Source organism: Podarcis pityusensis (genome assembly GCF_964106645.2).
Source record: "Podarcis pityusensis genome assembly, chromosome: 14".
NCBI lineage: Eukaryota > Metazoa > Chordata > Lepidosauria > Squamata > Lacertidae > Podarcis > Podarcis pityusensis.
In genome coordinates this window covers 27,965,515-27,981,355 of record NC_138039.1, presented here as the reverse complement: position 1 = coordinate 27,981,355, position 15,841 = coordinate 27,965,515, and the positions used below count along the sequence as shown (strand labels likewise).

Here is a 15,841-nt window from a genome sequence, read left to right as displayed (position 1 = left end):
AAATGGAGCCTCATCTTTCATATCTCCCTGAAGATTGCCACCTTACGAGATTGAAAATATTCATTAAATTCCTTGGGCTGACAGGCCCAAATGAGAGGGCGATTGTTCTTAAGCCTGCGAATGGAATCATTGGCAAAGTCATTTGTTTGGATATCATTAACAGAACAATTGGAGAACATCTCCAGGGGGTCCTCATGACCTTTGCTCAGCAACTCTTCATCATCTATCAAGAATTATCAGCACCCAATATGCATGCCGAGACCAATTTTAAGGTGAGGTGTTAATTAACTAACGATCCCAGTTAAATTTCTGTTAGAGGACAGAAAACACCTCATGCTATATTATAAACAACTGTTAAGCCATCCTGGGTTCTTTCCATAGCAGTACATGTTTTACTGTGTACAGGTCAATATTGTAGGATTCCCAGTCAATCTGCTAGTTAAATTTATTTTTTTAGATGTGGTAACATAGACTTGCTTGAGCTGGGAGCCACTGGTATACTTGAAAGGATTCTTCAAGAGCAATTAGGTTTTCCATCTTAAATTTATCCTTTCTTGGAGTTCCTAATTGGTGGCACAGAAAAGTATTCATGCAGTCCTTCCTAAAGCCTACTCTTACTGATTTACAAAATGAAACCGTCAATATATATTAAAACACATACATTAAGAAATGACAAATAAGTAAGCTTGATTAGTTTCTGATGCCCAGGCCAAAGAAGGGACTTCTGTTTTAGTGCATCCCAGCAGGACGTACCACTAGGGCTGACACTTACTTTTCCTGGGTCTCTGGAATAGGAGCCATTTAGCTACTTAGTTCCAATCAGAACAGAGTGGCTGCCATGTTATATTTCCTAGAATGCAGTGCTACTAGATAAGTTCATCTAGTGGGAGGGATTGAGTGACTGGCAAGTACAATGGTGCCAGGGGAGCAAGTGATGGTGGACACCAGTGGTTAGGAAGGGGCTGATTGAGGTGGGGTCCAAGTCAGCGCCAAGGGGGCTCATTGGTAGCCTTAAGCTAAAGGCCTACTCAGGCCTGGTACTGGCCATGTTATCAACTATCAGGAGAACCTGACAGACATGCCACAAAATGATCTAGGTCGAAACTCCACAGCAGTGTCAGAAGTTAGATTAGTTGGGCTTTTAAAAAACACACAGGACTTCAAAGGAGCCAAGGAGGCTTACTAGTATTTCATGCTATAGCCCTGTGATGGGGAACTTTGAGCCCTCCAGATGTTTCTGGACCATTCCAGCTGGGGCTAATGGGAGTTGGGAGTCCAACAATATTGAGAGGTCCAAAGGTTTCCCACACTTCTCCTGGTGAAACAACTGTATTTGAGCTCTAATAGTTACCTGCAAGTCCTGACTACTTCAGCCTTAGCCTGAATGAGATTGACCCTGGTGCTTCAGCTCTGTGTTGACTTTAGTTACTACTCAGACCAAGGAGCTTGCCAAATCTGTCAATTGGTTGGGCCAGGCCTGAAGAGTGACTCTTTCTGTGACTTCTTGATACTACTGGTGCAATGGTGAGCAGGGAGCATAAACAACTGTTCTACCACTTGAAGTGTTTGATTTTATTATAGAGAGCTGTCCAAGAGATTGAAAAAATTCTGGGAGTTACAGAGCAAAACAAGTTAAAATTTGAAGAGGAAGAGGAGGACTTGAAAGCGCAAGCTTCCACAAAATAGTTAGTAGACATTAAAAGTAATCTTTCTTCATTCTTATTCTCATGTCTCTGGGGAAAATAAGTTATTCGTTTTCAAATAGCCCTTTTCGGTCACTTTATGCCCACAAGCTCTGCCAGAGTGTGACTGTCTGTTGACCTCCCAACCATGTTGCCTGGCTCATGGCAACCCTATCCTCCTCCTCCTGGGCCACAACAGTCAAAGCTTAATTTCTCAGATTTGGGTTGTGTCTGGTTTTTTAAAATTATGTTTTGTGAAATATGTCATGAGGCGGGTGACATCCTAAATACAACCTGTGGAAGGGGACACATTTGGTTTAATTCTACACTATATTTGCTCTCAAATTTAACAAAACAGTCTCTTATAATTCAACTATTTTAGAAACAAATAGTAAAATGTTAGCATACAATAAATCTCTCCCTGTGCTTATCTTTAGGGTAGGATGGCACTGAATGCAGGGGGGGGGGATTTTTAACCCTTAAATTGTTTTTTAGTTATAATTTATTTCTTCTTATAGGTTAAACATCTTTAAATTATCCGCCTGGTTTCCAGTTCTAAAGTACCCCACACTGCAATAAACACTACAACTGTGTTTTGGATTGTTGAAAAATATGTGTAGCAGAACATAGACCAGTGTCAATAGTGATTCCTGACTCACAGAATTTGTTTTCACTGAAAATTTTGTATCAGATGCTATTACCTCTATATGGCTGAGAGGAGTATTGATTTATACTTCCAATAAAATTAAGTGTATTTATTTTTGAAATTTTTTTGGCATTTTTGCTTTCTTGGGGGGGGGGGGGATCCTAAAATTTCCCAAGCTTTTTCCATATGAAAGCTTTCCCCTAATACATGATTTCTTGGACATTCCTTTTCCTGAATAACTAGAGTACATTTGTATGGCAGCGAAGTCCATAGATGGGGCACTCCTCTACCAGATCCCATATAGGTATAGTGTGCTCATATTCCACTTCACAAGTCCTTCTGGGTTTCAGCTCTGGCATTGGGGGTTGGGGGAAGGTTTTGGAGCTGAGTCCTGGTGATATTATTTGTATCACTTTCATTCATAAAACATATAAAATTTACTAAGTGCCATACACAGATTAAAAATAGGTCAGTCCCATACCCAGAGGCTTACAATCTAAACACAACAGGCAAAAACAGACTGAATGGGAGCATCAGAAGAACCTTACTTGCAGTTGGTTCACATCAAATGGGACCCGTGTAGTCCACTCTTCTGTTTTCACAGTGGCAAGACAGATACTTCAATGAGAAGCCTTCAGACGATGCATTTATGCATTTATATACCACTTTAGTTTACAATTTAAAATATTGAAATAAACAAATGCTACAAAAATATTCTCAGGCCGACTTCAGGAATGCAGGAACACTCATCCAGAGGCATCCTGGACGTATAATAATAATAATAATAATAATAATAATAATAATAATTTATTATTTGTACCCCGCCCATCTGGCTGGGTTTCCCCAGCCACTCTGGGCGGCTTCCAACAAAGATGAAAAATACACTAAAATGTCACATATTAAAAACTTCCCCACATATTAAAACCATCATGTCCTTTATCCATTGATAACCTGATCCTCTTCTCCGTGAATTTGTCATAGGTGGAAATAAGCAAACTTGAGCATGAGTTCTTAAAAGATACAAAATGCTGAAAAGGACCAGCTAGTAGGGAAACAGGGCCAGGAGGGGAAGGGTGAAAGAGCAGGTGGTCTCTTTAAGTTGCAGCAGCCCCTGGCCTGGTCCTGCTGTCACCTTTTTTTTGATAATGACTCTTGAGAGACAAGAGCATCACCCCCACCCAAACAGGTGACTTTTCAAAGTCCCATTGTGCAGCTATACAGTGGTACCTTGGGTTACAGACGCTTCAGGTTACAGACGCTTCAGGTTACAGACTCCGCTAACCCAGAAATAGTACCTCGGGTTAAGAACTTTGTTTCAGGATGAGAACAGAAATCGTGCTCCGGCGGTGCAGCGGCAGCAGGAGGCCCCATTAGCTAAAGTGGTACCTCAGGTTAAGAACAATTTCAGGTTAAGAACGGACCTCCAGAACGAATTAAGTTCTTAACCCAAGGTACCACTGTACTCCAAAACAGTAGCTTCAAACCTATTAGTACATCCAAGTTCTTGGTGTCACAAGCACACACTTCTTTTCCCTTCCATTGTAATTTCATTCCAGGCAAGGTCCTGGGGATACAAGATACTGGCTGCCCATGAAATGCAATGGCACCCAAAGGGCTGCTCTAGAGACATACACATGCCCCCCAAAAACCCCTAGCACCAGTATTCAGGTCTCTATTGTCTTGCGTACAACCCCCACCCCCATTGTTTCTGCTAATCAAGAAATATATTAAAGCTCTCCCTGCTCTATTATCCAAAGGTAAAGTTGAGTCAAAATGTGTTACTGACGATGATTAATAATTAGTGGCTTGTAAGTGCATTCTAGTACATAAACAGGGTACGTGGTTGTGTAGTGATTGATTAATTAGCACAATCTTGTTCTACAGCTCACTGGTCTAAGATTGCTGAGTTTGAAATATTGTTTATAATTATCCAAATTGGAAGGATGAGGGGTGGGTGGGGGCGGGAGGGGGAAGAGAGGTGGCTCCCATTTCTTCGCTCGCTCTTCTGCGCAATTATTCTCCTCACATCACAGACGATGCTTAATGGTTCAGAGCCACGAGTTTCCCTCAGATAAATCACCACAGAGTTCATTTGTTTGCTTGTTCGAATTGCAGCAGCTTTCTGGTCCAAACACTCCGGTGGAAAGAACACTTTTTATTTAAGTCATGTGTACTAGTTGTGTTAGAAAAGGGTGCTTGAGGCTGAAGACCATATTGTTGTTGCTGGTTATTAGTGTTATGTTGACATGAGGGGCGCGCGAGCTCGGCCTCTCAGCGGAGAAGATCCTCGCAGACAGCTAGGCGCGCGCCCGCTTCCCGGTCTCGCGCGTCGGCCAGTCAGGAGCGCGCGAGGAGTCTGACAAATTCAGTAGGCCGGCTCTGGCGCAGGCGCAGAGCGGTTGTCGGGAACTGCTAGCGCAGGCGCAGAGCGTGCAGAGGAGCCCCAGGAAGGGGGGGGAGGAGGGGGCCTCTGCTGTTTCCCGGGATGGTGGGGGGAGGAGTGGCGTTGCTTCGTGTCTTTCCAGGTTAGGGAAGGTCGTTGCGAGGGGCAAGTAAGTGAAGCAGGAACCTCGCCCCCTTGATCGGGGGCAATTAACAAGAGGAGGAGGGGCTGCAAAGGGGGGGGAGTTGTTTTAGGGGATGGGCAGCAGATCCTGAAGAAAAGTCTCCCTCAGCAACGTGGGTGTGGGTGTGAACAATTGAGGGGGGGCATGTCAACAATAGAAGCTACCTGGGAAAGGTGTCAGCAAGTAATTTGAGGTGGGGGATCTGAAGGAAAAAAATTGGCTGTCTCCCCCCCCCCTCCAACAAAAAATCATTGGAGGAGACCATATTTGTAGGAGACACAGAAATCCACGCTCCCCCAGGATATTGTGGGGTCAGAGAGCAAGACATGGGGAGGCAGGTGGGCTGGGGCGCCTTCCCGCCCTCCTTAAGTAGCCTTGCCCTCCTGAAGCAGATGCATGAGGGGTTCCTCCGGCTGGCCCTCTTGCCCAGGGGGGGCCCTGCTAAGCCCAAAGCCTCCGAAGTGTTGAGCCAGCACCTGCTGCAGAGGGGGCTGCCCCACTGGACCTCCTACTGCGTCAAGTACAGCGCAGTGCACAATGACCAGTTTGGGCTCTCCAACTTCAACTGGGAGGTGAAAGGGACAAACTACCACATCCTGCGGACCGGCTGTTTCCCCTTCATCAAGTACCACTGTTCCCGAGCGCCCCACCAGGACCTGGCGATGCAGAACTACTTCTTCACAGCTCTCAAACTAATAAACTTTGGTGAGTGTCGTCTTTGAACGGGCTGTGCCTGTATAGAGGTGGCGCACACGGCAAGGGCTTGAGGCGCAGTGAGACCTTGAATAGAGTTAACACCTGATGTAACAGGGAGATGACTTAAACCACGGAAGATACAAAAAAGTATTTTACACAGCACCTATGGAACTCACTCTCACAGGGCCAGGGACAAAAGTGACAGGGCCAGGATTAAAAGCGCATAGGGCAACTGATGTGACTCTTACCTTCGCACAGTACATTACAATCCAGCCATACAAAATCCAGCTTTCTGCGTACACACACTTTTCTATCCATTCAAGTAAGCAAGAGTAATTGTCACAGTTCAAGGACATGTTCCAGCTAGACAGAGATGCTCAAAGAGGGTGTGGAACAGGGTCAGAAAGGGGTGTGGTCTGTAGATAGAGGGCATGAGATGCAAAGTCCTGAGAGTAGGATAGAGAACAAAATAGAGAGGCATCACTTGACCCTCCCAGGCCTAAGGCTCCCTACCCTGATCCTAGAATTTCTCTAAATGCATAGCAGTGTTGGCCACATCAGTGGAGAACACTGGGATATGATCATATTGAACATGTGCAGAAAACAGGACTACTTATTCCTGGTCCTCAGGAATGCAGACAATACTTTCAGAACAAAATATATTCACTAAGGATTTTGCATGTATCTTGTAGTAGCACATGCAGTGAAAGGCAGGGTGTTGCAAAATAAAAAATGGCACCAGGAAGGTGCCAGTACATCTTTAAGTGCAGAGAATGGTTTATGCTTTATGTTTTGTTTTCAAGAAACCAGCCTGGCTTTAAAGGGTTGCAAAATCATGTCTTAATTCAGCCTTGCAGTTTGCTTCTTGCAGCTTGTTGGTGGAGGTGGGGATAGAGTCCTGCAGTACTATTTTATATGAGGCTTTACTTTTTTATTTGTTCTCTCCCCCCCCCCCTTTTTATACATAGGTATCCCAACTTTATTATATGGAATTGGCTCCTGGTTCCTTGTCAGTGTCACAGAAACTGTTCACACACATTGTGGCCCAGTCACTATTTACTTCCTCAATAAAGAAGATGAAGGTGCCATGTACTAAACTACTCATTTCAAGGACTGACACTTTCATGGTATATTGCAGCAAATGACAGACAGAGGGGGATTGTTGTTTGCAATCTATTTGTGTGTAATATGTTCAAGTTTCAAAATGTCCCTATTTTTCCTTCAGTACCATTTTAGTTTTCTTTGAGTCTGGCAAAGTGCAGAATAGATTTAAAAAACCATGGAAAATTACTTGAAGCTACTTTTGTTTTCAAAAACTTTTGGTCTGCAAATAATAAATGTAATAATGAAAATATACATTGTTGGGAATTGTCTTTGCTTATTTACTGATCATGTATCTTTTGGTGCAGTATCATACAAGATATTGTTGCCCAACACTTATAACGCTATCCAAAAGTGACTACCTCAGGGATAGCCTGCATGGTGCCTCTGGATTCTTTTGGACTACGTTTCCCATCAGCCCCAGCCAGAAAGGCCAATGGTCAGTGATTATAGGAGTTGTAGTTCTGCAACATCTGGAGGTCTCAATGTTGGCTACCCCCATGAGGTAACATTGATTTTTAAAACAAAAATAAAACTGATATGCAAAGGGTGGGGGTTTCATTCCCATATAGGTAAACAAGTTGTTTATGTAAAAGTCCAGAAAACCAGAAAAATGTTTTTTTCATTTTCACTTAGTAGAGTTTTGTGCATACCATTCTGGATTACTTAAGTAGGCTGTGGTGCTGAATAGAAGCTACATACAGACAGTTTGGATATAATCTGGTCCAAACTGAGCAGTTCATTTCAAATGATTTCAGAGATGGGTTTAAGCATCTGCTTAACTCTCCTATTGAAGTCAATTGAACATTAAAAAGTAACTTTGGGTTATGCTAATGTATAGTTAATGCATGCAATGGTTTTGTGCTCTCCAAACTAAATATGCACTATTTAGTGCATATTTGGGACACGGGTGGTGCTGTGGTCCAAACCACTGAGCTTCTTGGGCTTGCTGATTATAAGGTTGGCAGTTCGAATCCATGTGATGGGGTGAGCTCCCGGTGCTTTGTCCTAGCTCCTGCCACCCTAGCAGCTTGAAAGCATAGCAGTGCGAGTAGATAAATAGGTGCAGCAGGAGGGTAAACAGTGTTTCCATGCACTCTGGCACTTATCACAGTGTTCTATGCACCAGAAGTGGTTTACTCATGCAGGCCACATGACCCGGAAAGCTGGCTGTGAACAAATGCCAGCTCCCTCTGCCTGAAAGCGAGATGAGCGCCGCAACCCCATAGTAAAATATGACTGAACTTAACCACCATGGGGTCCTATTATTGCTTAATTGACAAAGAACAAAGTGTTGCAGGACAGATTAAAATTTGGCTGGCGGCACTAAGACTGTATGGATAAATTTGATCTAAATTAGTTCAGCATTTTTTCCCCTCAGGAAGAGATATTTCTTGCATTGAAAATAAATGCTGCAGGATTATTTTTAAAGCGTAAAGCTACAATGAAATTATGCACAAGTATGTGTCTTAAAATGCTTACTTCAGATTTGAATTGTGAATGGCTTTGCTTCTCTTCAAAGCAACTGTAAACAAATCTGTAATCAAGGAAACACTTAACGTAGTATATTTGGTACCGAGGAATATTTCTAACACAGGTTAAATAAATAGTTTACATTGCAGAGTAGCTGTTATACTATATTAAGCTTCATTAATAATAAAAGTGAGTATTAGCATTTTGCTAGATTAGCGGGAACTGATTTTTCCCAGTAATGGGCAAAATTAAATAAGTGCAACTCATAAGTTTAAAATCAAATACTGCTCATTCATTGCTCCTTATTTTGTCAATATTCTGCTGTAAAGGTTTGGTCTCAACACAAGACTGATAAAATGTTTTTTAATTACCACACTATAAATACAGTTTTTCCTTGGAGTGGCCCCTCTGCTAGCTGCAGCGTATTTGATTTCTGATAATGGAGACTGCTGACTTTGCTTACCTGTTTTTCGATAAGTGGAGGCAACATGACTCCTTGTCCATACAGTGATGGGCATCCCTCCTTGGAGAACCTCTTTGACAAAGTACTCTATTGATCCACTAGAATTCAGTGCTGCTTGCAGCATTAAACAGAGACTTGATTTCTTGCTCTGCTCTCACTGTGTAACAATTAAGCAAATGTAACATTTTCTTTTATTACATGAAAATCAATGGACCTCTTGCACTTCTGAAGTTGATCATGGTGAGGGATGAACTTGGAAGATGGCTGAGGGCAGAGTTCAAATATAATAATATCACTTGTTGGATTCATTAGGACCAGTGGGTGACCTGTTGAAGTACTTGAAGGGAACAAATTCTACTCATAAAATGTTACACTTGTGTATACATGAGAGAGTGTTTGTTCATTTTTCAGGGATTATTCCTTTGGGATGTCAACCAACTGAAGCCTGCTTCCTTTTGCTCATATGGCTGTGTAGGACAGATGATGTGTAACTATGGGATTTGGAACTCAATGCCTCAATGTCATTTCAACATTCACTGAAAACGTGACTTTTTTTACACAGACTTTTAGGAATTGTTGACACAACTGGATAGACTGGACTTCATATGTATTTCCTATTGAATTTAAATTATTGTTCTCTGCCTTATATCAAGCCAGACCATTAAACCATCTAGCTCAATATTTTCTAAATTGATAGACTGTGGCTCTCGAAGGTTTCACACTCTCCCAGGTTTCCCTGGATATGCCTGGGATTGAACCTAGGGCCTTCTGCATGCATTGTTGGATGAACCTGCTCCAAGAAGAGTTGGAAGCCAAGTGAGGCCCTTTAAGCCTCTGCTTCCCAGCCACTGCCTCCAGGCTTCTCCCACTTGTGAGAAACTTGAAAGGACCAGTGTTCTGACTTGGTGTGCTCCCTGTGCCATTGGGCTAGCAACTTACTGTGAAAGGCACCTGGTTCCTCAGGGGAAGGGTCTGTGAGATTCCTGCCCTGGTGCTGTGGCATCTTGTTCAGTTAGCTCCTGCCTGCCTGCCAGCCAGCCTCAAGTTCAGGGGTCCCCTAATCACCCATATCCATCTCGGAGCCAAGAACCTGTCGGAAGGGGGGGTTATTGTTTTGGTTTAATTATTTACTTGTGTTTTATTTATTGTTTTAATTCTGTGAACCGCCCTGAGATCTTTTGATGGACAGTATATAAATTTAACTACTACTACTTCTTCTTCACCTAGTCCAGTTTCCTAGCCAGTGACTGTGTATGTCCTAGTCTCTGCTAGGCTTTGTGGTCATGACACTTGTTTGTCTCGCACCCCAGGAAGGGTCCACACAGGACCCACACAGGGTCATATATATAGATATGTATGTATTTTTAACAATACATATATACCACTCAACTGTAATAAAACCTAAGCACTTTACCAAAAAATCAAAATAATATATGGTCTCTATAGGAACTGAGAAGATACAGAAATATTGATGTTAAGGGCCATTTGCACATAGTATAAAATCAGCTTAAAAGAGTTATCTTGGTGACTAAACAATTAGCAGGTCCAGGTCAACTTTGCTAGCTGAGGAACATGGATTAGTTCAGTCAGTTGGTCCAGAGCAGTTTCCAGCTGACGGCTTCAGGCTCGTGTTTCTCAAATAACCTCCCTGCCCCTCCATGTTACATAGTGAACTGCTTTTGGATTTAAGGGGAACCCCCAATACCCCTGCTGATTCTTGGCCATTCTGTACAAGTGGCCATAAATTACTCTTGGCATGCAGTTTATACCCACTTCTGAAATGTACGTGTGTTATATATTTAAGATGACTGGAATACATAATGACCCTTAAACTTTCAGGAAATGTGATCTGCTGTATTCTCCTTTGAAACACAATAGGATTGGCCTTGTACCTCTTGCTTTAATTATCTCTTTCACTCTATACAAGGATGATGTTTAAAAGAGCTAGGGGGGTGACATTATAAAGGCCGAGAACTTTGTTGTTAAGCGCGATGAAACAAATGCCGATAACTGAAACCTTAGTCTTAACTCAGTTGATAGGTATCTGCATTTTTTCAGCATCCCCTTTTAAACAGTAATGACTAGTGGGAGCATCTTAACCTAAACAAGTGCTTAGCCTGACATCTTACCTGGGTCAATGGTCTAAGGTATCGAAGTTAAACTGTGTTACTGTAAATTAATGGAAAATGTAACTGCGCTTTGCTGAAAGATCAATGTCCAATAAAGGCCACACAATCAAATCTTGTTGCAATGATTGAGGTCCTTAATTGCCTTTCAAAGATAAGGTGGTAATCAACATAGGTTAAACTGATCTTTTTTACTAGTTCAATTACATGCTAATGGCTTGTGCCAAGGCAGAATCTTTAACTACTTATATGTATTAAATCTTATGTTAGTAATGAAAAATTACTTAAGCTGCCCAATCAATAAAGTGAGAGTCTTAATTACTATATTTCACTTTTAGACCTTTTGTGTGTTTGACAAATTTGGTCCACTAGAGATTTCCCAACAATAAGAAACATTATTAACAGAAGCTCTGTTCCATAGAGTATTGTTTGCTAATCCAAATGGCTGGGATTTCTTGGGTGTTTTGTGTATTTGTGTTAATGTCCTGCTTGCATTAATGTCTACTAATGTCAATATGTAATGGTCTTAAGCATCTATGTTTGTATAAAGATCGATTTCTCAGATCTGATGGGAATTTATTTTAATTCCAGAACTAAACCTAGCTTTAACCTGTACATTTTAAATTAAAAGCAATGAAAAAACAAAACTGACAGAAGTCATGGAGAGTTGCTTCATTTTGGCTCTTAGAAATGTGCGTAGATACACCATAGACTTGGAAACCCATTTGTCTTGGTGGTGTTTTTTTTGAGCCCAATAATGTAAATGGGACTGTATAACTTACCTGCCAGCTCAGCTGAGATATCAGCAAGTTTTGGCTCCTACTCTCCTTGAACTCAGTATTTTAGCTAGTCATTGCAGGAACTTTGTAACTCAGATTCATCGTGTTTGTGCTTGCTTTTCCCCTCATCCTCCTCTTCCCGTCTCCTTTTGTGTCATATCTTTCAGACTATAATCCTTAAGGTTGGCTTTATCTTATTGATATTTGTAAGCTGCTTTCGGAGTCTTCTTTTGACTGGCATGCAGGGTTAAAATCCTTTAAATAAATAAGCCAACATGTAAACTAGTGAAGCTGTTCATTTAGATATTTAAGGATTAGTGCTAAGGTACAATAAATAGCACGATCAGCAAAAAAAGGAAAGAAATCCAGTGACTTTCACCTTTCAAAATAGTCTTGTAAAATGGTATTTTAGGTTCTATTTGCTGAAAAACTCTTAATTGTACACAGAAAGTAAACAAATGCCTATTGTCATTCATGATTAATTGACCCATTCCAATTGTTTGGAGTTGTTGACCTTGCAAAACCTGGTATTTTGTAACTTTAAAAAAATCTTCCATGAACAGTTTGGAAGAACACAGTAAAGCTACTTACATAGATTAAATTAATGTACAGGTAGCCAGGTACATCAACACCAAACCCTGAGTTGAAACTAGTCAGGAAAATTTATCAGTGGAATATGCTTATGCTACATAGATTTGTGAAGCTTGATTATTTACATCACTTATTTGCTAAAATTCTAATGTTAAATACATGGTGCTATATTTTATAAAATAATTAAATTTAACTAAATAATATTAATGCTAAGAAGTGGCTCTTGAGGAATTCTGAATAGGTCATGAATACTTTATCTGATGGCATGCATGTTCCATTGACAATGTACAGCTAAACAAAGATGAGGTGAGAAGCATTTGCTATTTAAAATGGAAATGTGGATTGACACTCATATACAATGCTAAGTAAGGGATAGTACAGGGGTTGGGCCGGTTCGTGGTCCCGCAGACGCCATGGTGGGCCGGAGTGTGTGTGTGCGCGCACACACACATGCACAAACACTATTTCTGGTGTGGAGGAGGCGTGAGCAACTTCCCATTGGCTGCAGGAGCTTCCTGCAGCCAATGGGAAGCCGGCCAGCGTCGCAGAAGGCGGTCCCTGACCAGGCGACGGGGGTCCATGGGCAGGTTAAACAACCCCCATGGGCCGCTTGTGGCCCATGGGCCGTAAGTTGCCGACCCCTGAGATAGTATAACAGTCTTTCTGCTTTTAAAAAAAGCAAGGTAGCATGGACAAACAGCCAAGTAGGCTTGCAACCGGGTGGGCTGCCTCCCTAAATTTTATCTGTAGCCTGCCCTAAATTTCCCTCTAAATAATTACATTTATGGTACATCCATAGCAACTGTCAATATTATATCAGCGTAAAGTTGATCTTGTTCTTTTAAGTTATCATATGGACTTTACTGGAGCCCTGGATTTGAATGAACTTATACTACATTTTGCAGCATTGAAGAAAATGTTTGTTATAAACTATGATTTCTAAACTAACTTTTGCTATAAAGTATACTCCAGTTGTAGCTTATTCTTGTTTCTTCTACTGGTGAGTTATTTTTTATTTTAATCTTTTTTGCTAATTGGTAGCAAGAAAGGTAACAATTGTTGAAGTTGCTTAGTGAATTTGTTTGAATGTTTAACTTGCAGTAAGGCTGCAAAAAATAAGGGTTAACTAAAAGCAGTTTATGAACCTACCTTAAAAAGGCCTGCAGACCAGATAATCTACTTCCCTACTTTTTTTGTTATTGTTCCCCCTACCCACAAACTTATAGGCTGTCTACAGGCCTTAGATTTGCTTTAATGATGCTTTCACCATTTCAAGCACAGTTTATGAGCTCTGGACTGGTTCATTACAAAACTTTTCTTCCAATTATACTAGTACTACTAATTGAACCCAAGTGCACAACGTGATATAAAGCACTTGTTAACACAAATGCCTGGCTTGCCTGCTATTCTGCCCCCTCCAAAGCTTTCATTAAAAAAAAATAGCACTTTTAAAGAAAAGAACATATAAAGTTTCTGTTTTGGGGGTTGGGAGGAACAGGTAGAATTATGAACGCTATAAAAACAACGTGCCTTAGTTAACCCGAATGCATAAATCTATTTGAATTCCTCTTCTTTGAAGAACTGACATTAAGATATGGTCATTATATGCCTTGTGATTCATGGGCCTTGTTACATATATGCTTTGTAATGTATGAATAATTTAGTAAGAAAAATCACAATAATTTTGTTGTTACTCAAAAATTTATAGCTTGGCAAAAACAATTACAGAGCCCCTGAAGCTGGTGGAAGGAGGTTGAGTAACATTGTTAATGTGGCCCAATCTGTACCTTTCATGCTGAATGTGTTCTGTAATAATGTAGTACATATTGCACTTAAGCACCTTTTCATTTTGTTTCACGGGAAAAGGGCAAAATTGACAGCCTGTTGCAGTGAAAGGAATGGGATGCACACACCAGTCAATGTACAGATAAAATAAATGATGTATTATTGGGTGGCAGCCCACTGTAACCAGGAGGAGGTTATAGTTAGAGCAACCAAATATGGTCCAAAGTGACATTTGGAAGAAAAAATTGAGAATCTGATTATTGGCTGAAATATCTTCACTGTTGTTAAGACTAAAAAAATTAAACAAATTGATGGTGCATTTGTGTATGCCAAAGGGGCCTTTTTTTCTAGTAATGCCCTCTACAGAATCATCTTACCTTTGAGGCTGCGTACACACCATATATTTAAAGCACATTACTTCTTCTGAGAATATTGGGAACTGTAGTTTGCTAAGGGTGCTGGGAAGTGTAGCTCTGAGGGGTAAACTACAGTCCCCAGAATTATTTGGAGAAAACAGTTTGCTTTATATGTATGGCATGCATACAACCTGAGTTATAGCAGGCAGAAACATTAATAGTATTTCAGCGCCTGTTGAAAACTCGTTTACTCTCCCAGGCCATTTCTGACAATTAATGGTCAGTCTATTCTTGATCTGTTTGCTTTGGATCCACTGTTCTTATGATTATTATTTAGGTGTTGGCTTTACTGTGATTTTTATATTGTGATGTACACTGCTTTGTGATTTTAAGTGAAAAGCAGTATTGAGATATATTTCTAATAAATGTGTTCTCCCTGCACTACTGTACATATTTGATCTGCTTGTTATTTGTGGAGAGGGGAAGGACTTCAGTCTTGCTCTTGGTACTGATCTGTTTTGTCACCATGGTTGGGTTCCGTAGAGCTATTTCAAGAGCACGCTCAGGATTGGATGGATATTTACAGTTGGGGTGGGGGGCTTTTGAACTACAGACCCCAGTGCCATAACTACTTGAGTATCCCCTACATGCGAAGACAGGCTTTGGTGGATTGAGCAGACAAGACCAATAGTGGATCCAACGTCAAGAAGGTTTCTGCATGTTCTGTTGAGTGAAATGAGGGACAGATGGGGCTCATCAACCTGGGAAGGTAGCCCATCTAGGAGAAGGAAAACTTCTGATCCTAAACCTCTACTGCTTTGTGGCTATACTCATTTGTGAGAAAGGATTTGGGAGTAAACCCTGAAGAACCATCTGTACCCACTGCCTTTTGGTACATCTACGGGAGAAGAAAAGGCTAAGTAGTAAATCCTACACAAATCAAGAGTGGAGTCCCTAAGGCAGCTGGATGGCGTCTTGTATGCCTCCTTCTGGCAACTCCTGCAGCCCAACTGGTGCCAAGTGTATTGCTCTGCTTTCCTTTGGACCACATCAGCGAGGCCAAGAGGGGGATATTGTCTGGGCAACCCAGGACCTCGATACACACTCCCTAGGCTAAAGCAGCAAAAACAACACAGGAGGCGTTATAAAGTTATAAACTCAGAAGTTGTGAGCTCAACCAGATTGGCATACAGCCTAACAGTTTAACTTCACCCTCACAGGCACACTCCTCCATTGTACTGGGAGACAGACGGATGCCAACAAGTGTCATATTTCTGACACAAACGGCTTCAAACTTTTATCAGTTTTCAAAAGAAACTTGCCATTGTTGCCAAGTGGAGTAGGAAACTGCTATTTGAGAAATACAGTATGCCTTGGCCATGCAGAATGATTTGCACATATTTTTGGCTCCAGGGCTGTTTTGGGGGTTGATAAAAGAATGTATGCACACACTTCTGACATATTTGAATTTGCCTCCCCGAGTCATTTCTGGCTTCCCCAACCTGGGGTCTCCAGACATTTTTGTGCTGGGAGTGCTTTCAAAGTTCTGTCTGTGTCATTTGATCCATATTTACTC

At 41.4% G+C, this 15,841-nt stretch overlaps 2 protein-coding genes and 1 long non-coding RNA gene across 6 annotated transcripts in view; 2 read left to right on the top strand and 1 right to left on the bottom strand.

Annotated features, from left to right (window-relative positions):
• The window catches only part of IQCH (IQ motif containing H), a 79,733-nt gene extending 77,284 nt beyond the window's left edge, over positions 1-2,449 (top strand). For 3 of the 4 annotated variants that reach the window (XM_080981653.1, XM_080981652.1, XM_080981651.1), the window contains 3 exons: positions 164-272; positions 1,582-1,685; positions 2,201-2,449. In XM_080981653.1, coding sequence (XP_080837779.1) covers positions 164-272; positions 1,582-1,685; position 2,201 — 214 coding nt within the window. In that variant the 3' untranslated portion in view covers positions 2,202-2,449. Of the gene's footprint in view, positions 1-33; positions 273-1,581; positions 1,686-2,200 lie in introns of those variants that run through there. The other variant, XM_080981654.1, reaches the window with a different exon arrangement.
• A 2,559-nt stretch (positions 2,450-5,008) lies between these two features.
• LOC308463654 (uncharacterized protein C15orf61 homolog) lies at positions 5,009-6,947 on the top strand. The gene is made up of 2 exons (XM_080982260.1): positions 5,009-5,600; positions 6,560-6,947. Exons 1-2 carry the CDS (start codon positions 5,222-5,224, stop codon positions 6,685-6,687), a joined length of 507 nt encoding a protein of 168 aa, XP_080838386.1. The 5' UTR covers positions 5,009-5,221; the 3' UTR covers positions 6,688-6,947.
• On the bottom strand, positions 5,725-15,225 carry LOC308463673. Its single transcript, XR_013979672.1, has 2 exons — positions 8,629-15,225; positions 5,725-6,037 (listed from the first exon to the last, which is right to left on the bottom strand). It is a non-coding gene; the product is annotated as an uncharacterized lncRNA (long non-coding RNA).
• Positions 15,226-15,841: the final 616 nt, after the last annotated feature.

What these genes read in the sequence shown, in the direction of transcription:
- LOC308463654 (XM_080982260.1), top strand. Translation starts at nt 5,222, where the DNA reads ATGGGGAGGCAGGTGGGCTGGGGCGCCTTCCCGCCCTCCTTAAGTAGC. An exon ending in TCTCAAACTAATAAACTTTG is followed by an intron (nt 5,601 to 6,559) that starts GTGAGTGTCGTC and finishes TTTTATACATAG; the next exon opens with GTATCCCAACTTTATTATAT.